This window comes from Priapulus caudatus, unplaced genomic scaffold (assembly GCF_000485595.1).
Source record: "Priapulus caudatus unplaced genomic scaffold, Priapulus_caudatus-5.0.1 Scaffold530, whole genome shotgun sequence".
NCBI lineage: Eukaryota > Metazoa > Priapulida > Priapulimorpha > Priapulimorphida > Priapulidae > Priapulus > Priapulus caudatus.
Genome location: NW_014577591.1, coordinates 169,934 through 189,193, shown reverse-complemented (window position 1 = coordinate 189,193; position 19,260 = coordinate 169,934). Strand labels below are relative to the sequence as shown.

Below are 19,260 nucleotides of genomic sequence, written 5' to 3'. Positions count from 1 at the left end.
CACACACACACACACACACACACACACACACACACACACACACACACACACACACACACACACACACACACACACACACACACACACACACACATATATATATATATATATATATATATATATATATATATATAACGAGCTGCAGAAAGTTTTGTCCGTCTTAATCTTCAAGTGCTGACGAAGAAACAGAGACGTCAACCAAACAAATTTTGCAAGAAAACGGTTCTGTTATTTTTGGAAAGCAGCAAAATTTAGGACGTTTCCAAGGAACGTCTACAATACGTCCACTGGTAGACGAAACGCCACAAACCTGTGTTTTCCCGCGTAAGAAGAACCAAATGAAGACTCAGCAACTATAGATTGATTCTCAACAGAAGGGTCCGGATGGTTCGTACATACACAGACACAACACAAACAGCACATCGCTAATAACTTTTTACCTCACTGGCATCGAGTGTTGAGCTAATCGACCCCACACGTACGAGGGGCACAGCAGTGTATATATATATGCGTCTCGTATAGTCTAGAGACTATCCAGGCCTCCGCTTCTCGCAATTAAGTATACACGCACAAACACACACCGTCCTGTGTTAAACCGATCCGAGTAAGATTAGAAGTTCGGATTTTGCTCGACACTAACTAACGATCGATGATCCGAGCTGCGGGTGGAGTGGTAACAACCGGATCGAGTGGTACCATGATGGTGGGGAGATATATCCACGCTGCCCGCACACACACACATGTTAACGCTGCGTATACCGACTATGGCTATATTCTACAGTAACCTTCCTCCTCTCGCTCCTCCTCCACCACCCACTGCCGTCGCTGTTGGGTATAAATAAACAGGCAGCTGTTTGAGGCTCTAGCAAATATCAAAGGGCTTAAGTCTCGAGCACAGATTTACTGCTAGGATGTCGCGGGGAGTTGTTCGAGTGAAAGCTATACGAAAATCATCGGTGAGTTTGAAACAACAATTTTTATAACGACACCGAGTAGATATCGTTGTTCCGTAATCGATGGATTAATCAATCGGTAATCACCGATCAGGATTCAAGTCAGAGATCAATTCTGGGACATATCGTCCTCAGTGGTGGATTCTCAAGTGCCGCAAACATTGTTATTGTTATTATAACATTATTGTTGTTGTTGTTGCTTCCACGGCGCGCTATGTTCACACCGGTGTTCCAGAAATTCCCCCAATTTGTGAATGAGGAGGGGGGAAATCATTTTCTGGACGCGGAGTTTGACCATTTTAATTATTGTGGAACAGGGATATATATACCGGATAATATTTTGCGTGATTAGCGAATAGAAGTCAACCGGAACACAATTAAGTAAACCGAAATATCAATTATAAAATCGGGAAAAATATTCAGCGGGAACTGACAATCGGCGTATTTTTTGACCTGGGAAACACTGAGAATGGACCTCCACCGTTTGTATCTCCAACATCTGGTAATGGCCCCCACTTCCGTTTTCCCATCTGCGAATGGCGGCTATATTCAAGATACCAGAGCCGTAGCCTCTGAAGGGAAGAGGGACAGGGGAGCAGTCGTCCCGTAGATGGTAGAGAAAAATAAAAATAAAAATATAAAAAATCCAATAAAAATAAAATAAAGGCCTTAAATGTATATAACCGTAAAAAAGGCAGCTGTTAGTGTTTGTGTTCCCCTTGGATGTTAGAGAAAAATAAAAAAGCATATTAAATGTAAATAACCGTAAAGAATAAATGCGAAGAGATGCGTAAAGAATAATACCCTCGTCCATACCTAGATTTTGTGGAAAATAAAATGAGCCCCAAATAAATGTACACAATTCACATTGACTAGGCTCCCTCTCCAAATCCCAATCAGCTTGAGAATTTGCACAGGGTACGAACCCTTGACACGGCCATAAATTCGCCATAAAGTTACAGAAATTTCCAGCAGAAAATTTGCGCTATGGAACCAAATAGAGAACACCGAAATCGTCTCCTATATGGCGTGGTTCTTCGTACGGCGTTTGCCGGTCACAAAGCGTCACGTACGGGACTCACACAATACTCATCACCGCTACTGCCGAGCTAAAATGAACTCGTTTGTGTATTTATTATAATACTAGCTCATAACGTATAACCATCGCACGTGTTTAAACCTGTTTATTTTCATTTACAAGTGTGCTGATATTATTCATTTTACCGGAAACAAATGCGTAGGTGCCGCATTTCGAGTTATATAACGAAGGTCAAATTATGATTGATGCGAAAACGGGTTTCACGTCACGGAATTTCGCGTTTTTCGGCGTTTTCAAGGACCCGTAACTTCTCTCGCATATGCGCCTTCCCGGAGGGTTACTGTATGTGTACAAGCCGTGTGAACGACATGTGGCAAATTGCATGTCAGTCACTGACGCTAGGGGGCGGTTTCTCAAGTTATTAAAGGCCGCGTGCGTGTGTGTGTGTGCGTGCGTGCGTGCGTGTGTATGTGCGTGTGCGCGTGTGTGTGGAATTGCGTGAATGTGTTCATACCAAACCCCGCGTAGCCATAGCAAAAAGCTAGCAAAATACATCCGTGCAAAAAAAACAGGTAATAAATGAAAAAAATAATATTTCAATCGCCCCGATATTAAATTGCATAACTATTGCGATGTGCATGTGTGTGTGTGTGAGTACGCGCGTGCGTGTGGTCTCACTATAAGCTACGTATAGCCGACTTGTAAGAAAATAAGATTTGAATAAGATTGAACATGCTGTGAACGACATTTCACTGCCTCTGCGGAATTTAAAGAAATGACCCAGACATAGATGTCTTACCCTTATATGTCCCTTATGTGTCTTACCCGTATATACCCCTATTTTAATGTCAATTAGTGACAAATTACTATTATTATGATTTCGATTGTATTATGTCCGGAAACATCTAATAGTAGGGACACAAAAAACCAAGCCACAGGTCCACCATGGTTGGTTATCTTGTCTAATATTATTACAAGCTGCATGTATTAGATGCATAAATCATGAATTATTGAAACTTGTGGGTATGATCACCCAATTTACCTACAAAACTCCAACCGTTTACTGCAGATTTTCTAGCTGAAATCAAACGGTGGAAATTAGGAGCATGTACAGTAAAGCAACGTGTACCTAGCTCACAAACAACATTCCTTCAGCACTTTCCCTAACAGCAGTTTTTCTTCAATAGGTGCGTGCGTGCGTGCTAATATCTAGTTTTTGGATTTGGATAGAGAGATTAGCTTTCCTCGACTTACCTTTGCGATCAGCTACAAAATAAAATGAAAATAATAAAATTGTATATAATATTTTTGATTGGGAGCATGGGGCAGAATTGGGAATTGGGAGAATGCTCCACATTGCATAATGCAATTAATTCCTTGCGTAATCCAGAATGCAAGAAATTGGGAGCATGCTCCAATAAAACAGACGTGCACCTCACTTACAAGCCATACGCAGTACCTCCTCTAACACTTCCTTCAACTTTGAGCGTGCGTGCGTGCGTACGAAGTCACATTTCGGATTTGGAATTAAGAGCAGTGATGCTGATCTCCTTATCATCGAGATAAGCTACAAAATTATTACTAGATTATGAAGACAGCGTTAGTTTTACAACAGATCTTTATTACCTAGCAGGCAGATAAAAACGTGAACATTCAACATTGCTCTTAGCTCCCAGTAGCAGGAGTGGAGGGGCTACTCGGGTAGTGCAACATTGCTCTTAGCTCCCAGTAGCAGGAGTGGAGGGGGCTGGCTACTCGGGTAGTGCAACATTGCTCTTAGCTCCCAGTAGCAGGAGTGGAGGGGGCTACTCGGGTAGTGCAACATTGCTCTTAGCTCCCAGTAGCAAGAGTGGAGGGGGCTACTCGGGTAGTGAAACATTGCTCTTAGCTCCCAGTAGCAGGAGTGGAGGGGGCTACTCGGGTAGTGCAATGGTGCTCTGTAATTTTCTACCCACGCCACTGTACTATTCACTACTTGTCGCATTTCGTCACATCAGGGGTATGTAAACCAGTGGATGACCCCTCTCTACTGATACCTTATGATATTGATATAGGTCACAGCTGTTCAGGTATGGGGGCAGTCCAGCACCTTTGATGGTCCACGGACAGTCTTACCGTGGTGGCGTTTTAAATTTACCCCCACGACTCTCCGACTGCGACATATCGAGCTACGTTGTTTTATATGGGTATCGCCCTATTGTTCTCTAGCAAAAAAAGGTAGCTTCAAAGTAGCTATTAAAGGGCCGTAGCTTCTTGGGGGGGGGGAAGGGGGCAGCTGCCCCCACTAGATTTTAGAGCAAAAAAAACAAGCTTAGCTAATAATCGTAAATAACCCCAACGTGATTTTTTTTATCACTTATCCATGACAGCCTTGTCTCAGACCCCGCACCCCTACCACACTATGGACGTCGATAAAGAGCTACGCCCGTCGCTCATCATTACACAGTTGACTCATGAAATTTTGCACCCCCCCCCTAGAAATTTGCTCAGTCTACGGCCCTGTATTCAAAATAGCTTTAAAGTTAGCGTAGCGTGTGTAGCTAATGGGTTAGAGGTAGCCTAGGAGGTTAGCATATATAGACCTCTCATAATCAGATAAAACTGCTGGCCCGTCCTGGCTCTGGTCTCAAGACCAGAATGTCCTTGACCTAATATGGCCCTGCTAGAATACCTGTGGTAAACCCGTATAAGTATGATTTAATTCGACATCATGACACACAGGCAGATATCGCGTGGCCACTTAGCGTATACTGTGCCAAATCTACCAAATAGCACAATCATCAGCGGCCGTCGTATGACGTTAAAAGCAAACAAGCACAAGCGCATGCATGCAACCTTAGATTGAATAATCGGACGCATCGTGTACACACCGAACCGTCCAGTAACTCCATCCTGGCATGATTTACAGAGAGAGAGGTACGATTCTACTTCCATGAATCTTTCGTTTCAGAAACAGCAAAATCAGAGACCGGTCTTGTACTACTTAAATACGTTTCCGAGGCAATCACATCTCTTTTGTGCTGCTTCATGACGTTGCCGAGGCGACCCCATCATTTCCATTCACACAGCCCCCTCTCATTGTCAAGGCAGCTGCATCATCCCAGCGCTGCCTCCTCACGTTGCCAGGGCAACTGCCTTCTTGCACAGCCTCATCTCGTCGTCAAGGCGACTGCATCGTACCCGCGCTGCCTCCTCACATCGCCAGGGCAACCGCCTCCTCACGTCGCCGGGGCAACCGCCTCCTCACGTCGCCGGGGCGACCGCCTCCTCACGTCGCCGGGGCGACCGCCTCCTCACGTTGCCGGGGCGACCGCCTCCTCACGTTGCCGGGGCGACCGCCTCCTCAGCGACCTCCTGCGTGTCGCCCGTGTGAGCGATCGACATCAGCTGCTGCAGTATTTCACGTTGCCGGGGCGACCGCCTCCTCGGCGACCTCCTGCGTGTCGCCCGTGTGAGCGATCGACATCAGCTGCTGCAGTATTTCACGTTGCCGGGGCGACCGCCTCCTCGGCGACCTCCTGCGTGTCGCCCGTGTGAGCGATCGACATCAGCTGCTGCAGTATCTCGGCGGCGTGCGTCGTCGTCGTCGTCTCCGCCGCCTGCTGATCCGCCTCCGTCTGCACGATGTATGTCGACTCTCCGTCGCCGCCGCCGGCGCCCCGCTGCTGCAGGATGATCGTGCTGGGGACGTCGCCCTGCTGGAGCCGTGCGAGGCTCTCCTTGCTCAGCACGTACGTGTCCTGCGAGCCTTCGGACAGACGCAGGACGTAAGTCTCCTGCTGCTGCTGTTGGCCGATGTCCTTCGAGTCGCCTGCGGAGGATTTGTTACAACTTGAGATTGGAATTTAATATTAAGATCAAAGATTGAAGATTCAGATTAAAGATTAGTAAAAAAGATCGGGATTAGAGATTAAGGATAAAGGTTAAAGATCAAGATTAAAGATTAAGAATAAAAAATAAAGTTTAAGATTAAAGGTTAAAGATCAAGATTAAAGATTAAGAATAAAGAATAAAGATTAAGAATAAAGAATAAAGTTTAAGATTAAAGATTAAGAATAACGAATAAAGTCTATGATTAATGATCAATAATAAAGAATCAAGATTACGACTAAAGATAAAGACTAGGATAAAGATAAAGATTAAAGATTAAGAATAAAGAATAAAGTTTACGATTAAAGATTAAGAATAATGATTCCGACTAAAGATAAAGATTAATTATTAAGATCAAAGAGTCGATTAAGACCAAAAATCACGAACCCGCCGCTAGCTGCTGCTCCACCGGCGCCACCACCTGGCCGCCGCTGATCACGATCGTCTGTCCGACGGGTCCCATCCGCTCGCCGCGCCCGTCAACGTTGATCGTCTCCATGGTAACGTCGTCCGGCAGACCGCTCGTATCGATGACGACCGCCTCCCCGCGTGCTGCCGCGGCTGCCGCCTCGCCGGCGAGCTGCAGTATGACCGTGTGCTCCCCGGCCGAGTCCCCGCCGATCTCGATCCCGCCCGAGATCTCGAGCGTCTCTTGTTTCGCGGCGACGGAACGCCCCCCAGTGGCGAGGGATGTCACGTCGTGTTTGACGCGCAGGTGGTAGTAGAGCGTCTGGCGGTACTTGCAGGCGTAGTTGCAGAAGTTGCAGCAGTAGGTCTTGGCGTTCGTGTGTGACGGCATATGCGACTTGAGCATCGTGCGCGTCTGGTGGCGGAAGAATAATAAAAAATGAATTTTTATTTAATCGTGGTTTAATTTTCAGCATCGTGTGCATTTGTGGTGGGGAGAAACAATAAATATAATTTTATTATATATATTAATTATATATATTTTTAATCAGTATTTAAAGCCAGGATTTCGAAAATAATTTCCGACTAGTCTCGTGTTTTCTCCACTCATAAGATACTTTCCGTTATTGCTCGAGTAACAGCAACGGTCTAGAGTAACGCTAACATGTCTCAGAACCTTCGTAGCACCAAAACATGCACGATTCGAATTATGATTTGCTCGTTTTGATTTTCGCCGCCATGACCAATTGCCTAGATTACCGTATTACACATTACACAAGGATTTGCCGCACACCCTTCACGCGTGCACGCGCGTCAGTTCCTCCGCTGTGCAGAGAAAAATCCACTAATTGAATCACCTAGATTACACTTTAAGGCCTAAAAAAGACGTTTGTTTCTGCTAACGATGTGGAAAAAAAATGAACACTCTAGGCAGGCAAAACATTTTTTTTATCAAATATTATTTTTTTGTATTCTAACAATACTTGTTTTATATTTATAACAGCCCATATAATGATTTCAAAGTCAAATCAATGCATTCACCTATCGATATCACGATGGATTTTTTTCATTTTTTAAAAATATTTTAATTAAAATTTTTTTTTTTGGCCCATCACAATAAAGTTTCGACACGACGGTTTAAAATGGACTCGGTCGGGTTAGCGGAAACAAACGTCTTTTTTTAGGCCTAAACCATAAATAATCGTGCGGTGATAATACCTTGACGCGTGCACGCGCTTCAGTTCCTTAGCCTTTTCATGGTGTAGAAAAATCTACTAATTTCCTCACCTAGATTACTGTATACTGTAATACGCTGTAGATTTCGCGGTGGTTTAATTTTCGCGAATTTCGCGAACGCGTCCCCGACACGCGAATAATTCATACCGAATAATACCGACCAATTCATAATTCACCGACCGCGAAATTAACCACTCGCAAAATTGTCCATCAAGTGTGAATTCGCGAAAAATATGGCGTATATAGTATTAAGCCATAAATAATGCAGCGGCCATACCTTGAAGCGTTTGCCGCACACCCCGCACGCGTGCACGCGCGTCAGTTCCTCCGCGGTGTGGCGGTTCCGCACGTGGTCCAGCAGCGTCTTGTCGTCGCGTGCGCGATACTCGCACTGACTGCACTTCATCGGTCGGCTGTCGTCGTGCATCGCCAGGTGGCGCTCCAACGCAACGTCGCTGTTCGTAGCGTAGTCGCACACGCCGCACCTGGTGGCGAGCGGGGGAAACGATGACGACGACGATAAAGACAAATTTTGATGTCAAAACAACGGTGAAAAATATGGATGAAAAATAACAGCTACACAACAGTGAGTAACAGAACCCCACAACAGGGAGGAGGAGAACATGGGGAGTGCAAGTAACTACACAGCAGAGAGAAGAATACCTGAATTGCTTGCGATAACACGGGGAGTGAAAGTAAATACACAGGAGGGAGAAGAATACCTGAATTGCTTGCGATGTACTCGCTCAATGTGCTTTTGAACGTAGTCTGGGTCACCCATGAATGAACACTCAGGACACATCTCCTGCAACATTGCAAATGTTACGAATCACTAACCACAGACGACAGTCTAAGAGGAAGACCAGTCTGCCACCAGCAACGACATACTAGTTACACCGTAATGGGCATGAATATAATGTTACCTATAAAATATACATTATATATAAAATATTATAAGGCAGAATGATATGTGATAAATATAATAAAGAAATAAAATATTTTAGAAACGTGTAATTTAAAATGATAGGTGATAAATGTAACGAAGAAAAAAGACATTTCATAAATATGTGACTTAAATTGATAAACAAACAATATAAAGAAGAACTAAGGCACTTCAGAAACGTGCGGTTCGAAAATATTTGTGATGACTATAAAGACGAAAAAAGACATTTCAAGAAAAAATGCTTTACAATGATACACCGTGAACATAATAAAAAAATAAAAACTTCACAGAAACAGTTCAAACACCACAACAGCAGAAGAAAACGTTACATTTGTGCGTACCTTCGATACGGGCTGGTGTTTACGTCGAACGTGCGCCTCTAACGAACCTTTCGACTTGAACGTTTGAGCGCACTGGTCGCAGATGCTGCCGACTCCCTCCTGGTGGCGGACCATGTGCGAGGTTAGCTGAGATCTCGTGGGAAACTGCTTCCCACAAACATCGCAGGTGATGCCTCTACCCTGCAAGTAACAACCACATGCATGTACACGGCTATATCACACGGACACCTCACAGCTGATGCCTCTACCCTGCAAGGATCAACCACATGCATGTACACGGCTATATCACACGGACACCTCACAGCTGATGCCTCTACCCTGCAAGGATCAACCACATGCATGTACACAGCTATATCACACGGACACCTCACAGCTGATGCCTCTACCCTGCAAGGATCAACCACATGCGTGTACACAGCTATATCACACGGACACCTCCAGGGGCTGATCTCTATGCGCGGCACCGCTGCCAAGATCAACCACATGCATGTACAGCGCTATATCACACGGCAACCACCTCACAGCTGATGGCCTCTACCCTCAAGCTACTTTAACAAACCACATGCATGTACCAGCGGACACCTCACAGCTGATGTCCTACCCTGCAAGGATCAACCACATGCATGTACACAGCTATATCACACGACACCTCACAGCCTGATGCCTCTACCGCCGCAAGTAGCAACACACATGCCCATGTACACAGCTCATATCACACGGACACCTCACAGCTGATGCTCTACCCTGCAAGGATCAACCACATGCATGTACACGGCTATATCACACGGACACCTCACAGCTGATGCCTCTACCCTGCAAGTAGCAACCACATGCATGTACACGGCTATATCACATGGACACCTCACAGCTGATGCCTCTACCGCTCAAGTAACAACCCACATGCATGTACACAGCTATATCACACTGATGTAAATAAAAATAAAAATTAAAAGGACTAATGAGCAAATAGTTGCATTAAAGTACAGTTTATAATTAGTTCTAAAGAGTAAATAAATAAAACAATAATGGGTCATTTAAGTAATGACAAATATTACCTTAATGTACAGTTTATAATTGATCTCTAATGAGTAAATGATCGATGAACAAGGAATAGAAAATGTAGCTATTATGCTTGAAACCTGATTTGACCGAAAATAATTTTCCCCTCGCTTGTCTTTGTCAATAAATCCACCCAATATCGATGATTATGATAATAAAGAACTTGATATGCTAAAGATCATTCTATTGTTCACCATTAAAAAATGCTGCATCAGAGCGTCGAACGGTTGATAACCTACCATGTGAACTCTCATGTGTACAGTCAATGCCTTTGATACTTTCGTTTTGAATGGGCAGTACTCGCACCTGTAACATCAAAAGATCTACCTTAGAATTACTGTAGAAATACTGAAAAGATTACTGTTAGTTACACATTTCAACCCAGATTTAAACATTTGAAATTTCGCCTCAAAAATCGAAAAAAGGACCGACGAAAAAGGACGAGTCGCGTATTTTATCCAACGCTAGCATCAGTACCTGATAATCTTCTTCAGGTGTTTTGCCTCTATGTCAATCAATCAATCAATCAAACAATCAATCAGTACGCTGATGATCTTCTTCAGGTGTTTCGTCTCTATGTCAAATAATCAAATCAATCAAACATAATCATCAGCCACCTGATGATCATCTTCAGGTGTTTCGCCTCTATGTCAATCAATCAATCAATCAATCAAACAAATCAATCAGCACCTGATGATCTTCTTGAGGTGTTTCGCCTCTATGTGTCGCGTCAGCTGCTCGTAGAAGCGACAGAGCTTTCCGCAGTGTTCGCACGTGTAGCGCGGTTCCTCGTGGCGTTGCTGGTAGTGCTTCGTCATGTCTCCCTTCGTCCTGAACGTCCTGTCGCAGCCTCTGTCGACACCTGTCGAGAGAGAGGGGGATAAGAGTTTGAGACTGGAGAGAGATTGAGATTGAGACTGATTGAGACTAAGATTGAGATTGAGATTGATATTGAGATGGGGGAGAGATTGAGACTGATTGAGACTAAGATTGAGATTGAGATTGAGACTGAGACTGATTGAGACTAAGATTGAGATTGAGATGAGACTGAGGCGAGGATTGAGACCGATTAGATTGAGATTGAACTATGGAGAGATTGAGAGTGATGAGACTGAGATTAAGACTGAGGAGCAGATTGAGATGAGACTGAGATTGAGATAGGGGGAGAGATTGAGACTGATTGAGACTGAGACTGGGCAGAGATTGAGACTGAGATCCGAGTGCCAACACTGCCAGAGAAAGAGAGGGGCAGGAGATTGAGATGGGGGTGAGATTGAGACTGATTGAGACTCAGACTAGGGAGAGATTGAACCTGATTGAGACTGAGATCGAGTGCCAACACCTGCCCAGAGAGAGAGAGAGGGGCAGGAGATTGAGACTGTGAAGAGATTGAGACTGAGATTGAGACTGTGAAGAGATTGAGACTGATTGAGACTGAGATTGAGACTGTGAAGAGATTGAGACTGATTGAGACTGAGATTGAGACTGAGATTGAGTCAGAGGATAGGAGATTGACATCGCGATGAGCACGATGACAGGTAAATGATATCGATGACTCCTACGCGGCAAATTCGAGAAAGTTGGGTTCCAGTCAATCGGAGGTGAGCATCTCTAGCAGATTTTTTGGGGATGCAATTTAAATTTGTTTAAGGATGTTTATATTTTTATTATTATTTTTATTATTAATTTTATTAAAATTTTATTATGAATCGATTTAGATTATTAGTATTTTTATTTGAAACTATATTGATAGATGCCTGACATTGTTATATAGCAAATAGCCTACATTACTATTTTACCTGAAAGGTATCACGCCATAAGTTATCAACATTTTACAAATTTGAAAGCGTGAAACACGACATTGATTTTACAAACTAATTTCTGAGGGCTGGTAAATTATGGTGAGGGCTGGTAAGAATTACTGTTTCACCAGCCCTCTAAACCGGTGCAAAAAAATCTGAATTTCGTGTCCCGAGCCATCGTCGAACCGCAGAGATAGACTGCCGACTTACACTACGAGCTTCACGGGCGTGGCTGAGGAGGCGCGCAGGTATTCCCGCAAGCCATGCGCGCCGAGATGACGAGACATGTGCGACCAGGTGTTGACTTGCTTGCTGCAGTGCGGACACTCCAACGCACTAAGACCTGGAACGAGCGTACATGATTACGTACGTGTATGTATTAGAGTAGACTATACTGTATACGCCATATTTTTCGCGTACAGATATTTTCTTGAATTCAGACTTGACCGACAATATCGCGAGTGGTTCATTTCGCGGTCGGTGAATTCCGAATCAGTGAAGATTGAACAGCGTGTTGTTATTTTCGCGGTCGGGGACGCGTTCGCGAAAATTAAACGGGTGTCACTTTCCCCCGGGCGTAGATGGACGGTGCCGTTACGTGGCAGCACTAGTCACTTCGCTACCTTCAAAGTCCAATCTTCCACAGTCATACTTCCGTGCTAGACATGGCCTTATTTCCCTAACCCTAACCCTAATCCTAACACTAGTGCTGCCACATCACGTGAACGTCCATCTACGCCCGGGGGAAAGTTAATCCCAAATTAAACCACCACAAAATATACAGCGTATGCAGTATTCAGCACATAGGCAGTCGTCCACTCGGGCTATTCAGATTATAGGCCTTCAGTCACTAGGCTATTCAGTCACTAGGCTATTCAGTCACTAGGCTATTCAGTCACTAGGCTGTTCAGTCACTAGGCTATTCAGTCACTAGGCTATTTAGGCTGTTTAGGCTATTAGGCCTATTTACTAGGTCACTAGGCTATTCAATCAAATTAGTGGTAGGCATTTGAACATGCTGCATGACTGCATTTAAAGGTGCTACACTTCCGTTACACTGCAAGACGTCACATAAAACAGAAACAAAGCAAGGTAAACTACGGTATCTAGGTACTAAGGTATCTTTCAACTGTCACATGAGGCAGGGCGACATTCGTTACATATCCACAACACGGCTGTTCGCCACACAAAAGAGAAACAAAGGTGAATAAAGCGAGCGACACAAAGCAAAATGTGATCTGTCTACTGCTGCACGTGGCACGATCACGTGTCTGAGCGTTTCTCACCATCCACGTGGCAGGTCAAGTGCATGTCCAGCTCTGCCTGGGATCCCATGTATGTCGCTGAGCACTTGGGACACTTGAACGCCTTCGACTCTGCGTGCTTGCGTGTGTATCCCATCTTTCCCCTCTTCGCTTTGTTTTTGGCACTTGAAAGAAAAATCGCCGTAGATACCACTGTACTCTAATGTTGACAGTACGACTCGCTCAAACTTTCGTGGAATTCAATAAAGCTCCTGTGATGTGTTTTCTTACATGTCGCTTGTTAATATATACTTATTTATAGTATCGTATCTTTCCGTATTATTTCGCCAGGAATACGGCCACCTAACTACTACTCTTACGCAGTCTACACTCACACCCAAACACGTATGCTTACACACACTATTGAGCGTGCCTTTCAAATGATTTACCCATCTAAGCCAGACACCCCCCCCCCTTCCTCCCAGATATTGCAGGTCCCTGGTCCAGGTTTGTGAGGTTAAATCTGCAGTTTACACGAGTTATTCGCGCCTGCATGTCAAATCGCCGACTCTGTGGCACTTTGTTGCCAAGCATCGTCTTTTAGGACGTCTTGTCTCGACAATGATGGGGTTAGAGCCTATTTATTTATTATATATAGATCTATCTATAGACTCTAACCTTTTTGATATTTATATTTTTATATACATATATTTGATTATAATTTTATTATATGTATAAATATATTATATAATATATAAATTTAAATTTAAATCTATTATATACATTTTAATTTATATTATATATAGATTCATATATAGCTGACATGTCAACCGCTCCAGGTGGTTAGGTCGACTTGAGAGGGAAACAGGTGCAAACGAGTTAAACTCACCTGCTGGAATCACTCCGGCGCGGGATAGAGAGCTGGTTTATTCCGGCGATGGTGGGTGCTGGTTGGTTCGAACCGTGAATCTCTATGTACGTCTCACATATTTTCTCTCGATTGCTCTCCTCTGGCGCTACCGCCGCGACCTCTTCTGATAGAAAAAGAAAGCTACTACGTAAATTTTGACGTACCGTGCACGAGATTAAAACTAGCAAGTTTGACAAACACACGTCACGACAAATATCATCGATACACACTAGCGTAGACACAGATACAGATACACACATCGTAGACACAGATACAGACACAGATTTAAAGTGGGCTTAGCAGTTCTCTGCCCAACATGACCTTTAACCTCCTCCTGCCCTCACTTACCTGGAACGACCGCCGCCGCGGCGGCGATCTTGCTCCTGCTCCGCGCAATGTGCCTCTCCGCCTCCTCCTTGCTCCTCCCTCCCTCACCCCCGCCTCCTCCTTGCTCCTCCCTCCCTCACCCCCGCCTCCTCCTTGCTCCTCCCTCCCTCACCCCCGCCTCCTCCTTGCTCAACTATGCTATAGTATATATACGAGTTCATTCTAACACGAACACACGCGACACCTGCTAAAGGTGTGTTAATAGCAATGCGATGTGCTTATTAAACCTCACGTTAAAACTCAGTTATAACTGCACGTAGTATATATATATACATATCTCACCTGAAACGCGAGATGCGACGTAGATGAAGATCGTGTGTAAATCGTCGAGGGCTAACACGAGAACTTCTACCTACGTACACACCGCGACTATAGTACGTAAAGAACTGGTTCTGCGGGAAGCTAGAGAGGAGAAATAACTGCGTGCGTTTTATAATGATGCCGAGACCTCGAAAGGTAATTAGTAAGTAGACCACGCACCTGGAGCTCAAGGCAGTTCACCGTGTGATCGAAAGTGACCGAATAAACTTATGGTCAGAATAGATTGGGACAGAAGATTATATATCGTGGATGAAAAGTAGGGAATGAAGACCACATGCACTGATTTAGTATAGTATGTATGACTTTATATACTGACTTAGTTTGTAAGTTCCGTAAACCATACCAAGGAGTCCAACCTTTTAACCCTATTTATTTTGTTCTTTGTCGTTATTCGGCGCTAGTGTTGACGCACGCGAAGTATTGCGTGATGATATCAAGCGGAACATGTGCATTTATAACGTCAATAAAATCAAATACCTTGAGATAGCAGATGCATACTTGAGAGCAGTTAAATATAAGAAGCGATGCACCACTTTATCAATTATACTGTTGATATGATTGTATGGAATATATGGTCAAACATACATTAATTTCGTGTCTTCACTAAAAAAAAGATGTGATGTGGTACAAGCATTGTACTATGTATTACAAAATCATATAAATGACACGATAGATAAACACATATAGTAACTTTGTAGCTTTACTGCGTTTATTAACTTTAAACAACCAGATTACAAAAATGATAAATTATGGCGCCTATAGAGATGTCGGCATCGTATTTACACATCAGACTGTAACTTTCATGTGCTCTGATTCAGATCTCAATTATAATACTTCTAATAATAATAATAATAAAGACACATGATTGCTTAAAATATGTAGTATACTTTATCATATCAAGTATATTAATCTTTTAGATAACATCACATGCCTCAATGGACCAATCTCCCAACGTGGTACATGGTCTGTACTCCTCCCAAAGATTTACGTTGCTTTCACCTGAGATTTCTACGGCTGCTCTAATCCCACCATCAATAATAACTTATAAGAGAGATTTGCCTTGATTCCTGAATACTATTATCAATAAATATTATCATGATCTGCTGATCATCTTCGAGCATTCGTCAAAATTACATTCGTTACTATCGTTAAACATCTGCAATGCTCGTAGTTCATTCGATGGTCTCATGTTAACTCCGAGGTTTGTCCTTCATCGTTCATCGCTGGCTTCATCTAATCATACTAGCTGGATGGAATACGCATTGAAGATGGCGTCCACAGTCGTCTGAGATTCGATGGATGCTTATCCTCGCACATTGTGTTCTGAACATGAAGAGATTACATAAGAATTTCGAATACGAAGAGGTTCGTACGTGTTTAATATAGGTGTGTACGTGTTTAATATAGGTGTGTACGTGTTTAATATAGGTTCGTACGTGTTGAATATAGATTAGTGTGCGTTTAATATAGGTTCGTACATGTTTAATATGGGTTCGCACGTGTTTAATATAGGTTCGTACGTGTTTAATATAGATTAGTGTGCGTTTAATATAGGTTCGTACATGTTTAATATGGGTTCGCACGTGTTTAATATAGGTTCGTACGTGTTTAATATAAGTTCGTACGTGTTTAATATAAGGCTTACACTCTTGGGTCACACATAAGTATTTCAAATTACTCAATCGTAATAAATTTCTAAAGTTTACCGTGAACGTTGACTATAAGCAACATTTGTAGAACTGTACACAGGGATCTTAGATCCATAAGGACGACATGTTACAGGTTAGATCAGTAACAGCCTTCATCGCGAGAGATCGTTAGGCGTTAAACAACCCGACAGCTAAATTAACGAGTCACACCCACGTTTTTCCACACTCTGTCGGCAACCCTCTCTACGGCAGCGCGATCCCTGTCTTCGCTCGCGTCCGGGTTTCCCGCCTCGGCCTCGCCATCTGCCTCGCTCCGCACAACGTCCTCCGAGTCTTCCGGAGCCGAGCTGCACGATCCACTCTCGTCGTCGTCGGCGACGCTGCTGCTGCTGCATTCGGGACAGTTGTGTACAACGGCCACCACGTCCCTGTACTGCCCCTTCCAGTAGCCAATCTGCAACGTTTCGAAGACACGAGAAAGGGAACGTTTAACGTTTGCGCCATGCGCGCCCGAGAATTAAACACGGCGATCGATTAATATTGGCGAGATCGCATACGCCATCGTTGCAGAGACGTATCAGCAACAATGCAAAGTATTTGACTTTACTAATTCGATCCAATCGTACAAATAATACATAGATCGCTGCCATTACTCTCTTTCCTAGCATCTAAATGGCCGATTGGGACACGCTTCATATTTTATTCGTCCCGTTTACTATTTACGAGATGGCAGAACGTACGTTGCGGACCCTATACCACATCTTCTCCCTCGCAAGGTGATATCCCGACGCCTCGTCGACGTGGCATTTCCGGAGCACATTCTTACGCTCTTCAACGGATAGGATTACTGGTCGATGACCCTTCTTATAGTACAGTACGTCATTCTGAAATATTTAGAAAACTAGTGTAACTGCAAACTACATCATCATTATAAATGTAAGATGGTATGGTAATGTTTTAATATATTGGATTATTGCTGTAATTATTACTCATTGTTGTGTTAATTGTTATTATGTGATATTCTACTAGCTCTGGAACTATAGGCTAGCCCTTCGCTCTGCTACAGGCGAGCGGCCTGTGGCGACTCGCGAGAGGCGAGAGGTCTGTGCTACAAGTTACAACTAAACTGTAAACATTAAAATAATAAAAACAACATACTTCAAGAACAAAACAGATCGCGCGTTTTCGTAGGACGCGTGTGACGTTTCCTGGATAATATCCTCTCAGGTACTGTATCACTTCCTCATAATCAACACTGTCTCTGACACAAACATCTACAATAGAATAATCGGGAGTGAATTAAAACAAAGTTTACAGTGTTTACATAAGAAAGTTTGCCTAGTTACTGGAGCGGCGCCATTTTAATTTCAGGAGCACAGGAAAATTTTACAACCGATTCTAGCGACCGCGTTGTTTACCCATGTATTGCGTTAGAAACGTGCATCGCATGGCTCAGTTGAATTCATAAACATGTGAGCATCACAACACTTACCCATTTCTTCCATAATCTTTCAGATATTAGCACAGAATTATATTAATATTTACAAAACAAAAATGTCAGCAGAATTTTCCGGTTACACGATCCCATAATTCCCATAATGGCGGCGCTCAAACATCCGCATCCGGTGTCCAGTTTGATCATTCTAATAACCGAAAGAAGCCGAATGGTACAGATGAAGAAGCACCTGAACGTCACTAAAACCAGTGTCGAAAGACAGGATTATGAAAAGCTGTCGTTGTCAACATAGATATCCTATATCCATTATATAGATATTCTATTATTGTTATATAATATATTATATAATTTGTGAATATTTATGATACAGTCACAGTCATAATGATCAGCAAGTTGATGGACGACTGATAACGGAAGAAGAAGAAAAAGAAGGAAAAAAAAGAATAAGAAGAAGAAGAAGAAGAAGCTAAATGAAGAACAAGAAGAAGCTAAATGAAGAAGAAGAGGAAGAAGAAGAAGAAGAATAAGAAGAAGAAGAAGAAGACAAAAGAAGAAGAAAAAGAAGAAAAAGAAGAAGAAAAAAGAAGATATATGGCATTTTTAGCACATCTAGATACAAGGTCAGAGATCAAGACAACCTCCGGTTAAAAATTTACAACAAATCCGTTTTATACAAATAGGTCTCTTTATCAGGGTGTTGATCATGATCTCACATACTGGAAATTCCATATTTGACATTTTGTATGAGACACATTTAAAATAATGTATAGCAATTTTGGAACATCTGAATACAGAGATCAAGTCAATGTTATGTGTAAAATGTACATCAATTGAAGCTCTAATAAAAGGACGCTTGTCTAGGGCCGCGTGTGCTGGATTTGCAGATGATGTGGGTAATTAGTGGGTGGTCAAGACACATGATTTGAACAATTGTGTTTCAGCAATGCGAGGGGATGCAAAATATTGCCTTACAAGAAAATGCAATTTCGGTATTTGAGATATTAAGAATAGTATAAAAGCAAAAGATGCTGACTAACATAAAGAGGCCTTGTACTTTCTGGACAATATTATTCGACATTCTATCATGGCAGTGCCCATAGACGTTGAATTCATTCATGATTTTTTTCTTGGGATGGGACATGGTCCGTTTTATATAATAAGGCAAATATATAAGCAGAAATGAAAAAATTGTGCATATCATAAATGTATTCACTGAAATGAGTGCATGTATGGCCGTTGTCAGTACTATTGAGGGTTCGAGATCAAAATGGTCTAGCGGGATGAACTAAGGGACTAATGGAACCATAATCTGTTTGTGGTCGCTAAGAAATTTGTTCGGTTCACAATTTATTTGAGGTAACTTCAAACTTGGAGTTTATTTTGAAATTCTTTCGAGAAATTTTTGGACAAACGATTTGATTGTGGTAACTAAGAGTTTATCCACACGCAATCTGTTAGTTTTGGCTAAACAAGAGCCGTAAAGCGTCTGGGCTCATCTGAGGTCTGTTGCTACGATTATAAACGTAAAATTTCAGTCGTGCGTAGTACCACATTTGTTACGCGCAGATATGCAGACACGCAGTTGCGTACACATCATTGTTAGGACACGCCCACTATCGCAGATGGAGGGTGGGGGAAGGGG

The 19,260-nt window shown here is 43.0% G+C and overlaps 2 protein-coding genes across 4 annotated transcripts in view; both read right to left on the bottom strand.

The window, feature by feature from the left end:
* The window catches only part of LOC106811355 (zinc finger protein 90-like), a 15,202-nt gene extending 1,039 nt beyond the window's left edge, over positions 1–14,163 (bottom strand). The window contains exons 1-10 of one of the 3 annotated variants that reach the window (XR_001394138.1): positions 13,785–14,162; positions 12,938–13,080; positions 11,862–11,994; positions 10,540–10,711; positions 10,089–10,155; positions 8,791–8,970; positions 8,229–8,311; positions 7,784–7,991; positions 6,250–6,685; positions 5,344–5,803 (exon numbers count right to left, since the gene is read on the bottom strand). Coding sequence is in view for 2 of the 3 variants with exons in the window: in XM_014814939.1 (XP_014670425.1) it covers positions 5,475–5,803; positions 6,250–6,685; positions 7,784–7,991; positions 8,229–8,311; positions 8,791–8,970; positions 10,089–10,155; positions 10,540–10,667 (1,431 nt within the window). In the remaining variant the exon portion in view is untranslated. Of the gene's footprint in view, positions 1–5,246; positions 5,804–6,249; positions 6,686–7,783; positions 7,992–8,228; positions 8,312–8,790; positions 8,971–10,088; positions 10,156–10,539; positions 10,712–11,861; positions 11,995–12,937; positions 13,081–13,784 lie in introns of those variants that run through there. The other 2 variants (XM_014814941.1, XM_014814939.1) reach the window with 2 other exon arrangements.
* Positions 14,164–16,292: 2,129 nt separating this feature from the next.
* LOC106811351 lies at positions 16,293–17,774 on the bottom strand. The gene is made up of 4 exons (XM_014814938.1): positions 17,655–17,774; positions 17,321–17,436; positions 16,903–17,046; positions 16,293–16,616 (listed from the first exon to the last, which is right to left on the bottom strand). The coding sequence occupies exons 1-4, from the start codon at positions 17,665–17,667 to the stop codon at positions 16,359–16,361; spliced, it is 531 nt and encodes a 176-aa protein (XP_014670424.1). The 5' UTR covers positions 17,668–17,774; the 3' UTR covers positions 16,293–16,358.
* Between the last annotated feature and the right edge of the window lie 1,486 nt (positions 17,775–19,260).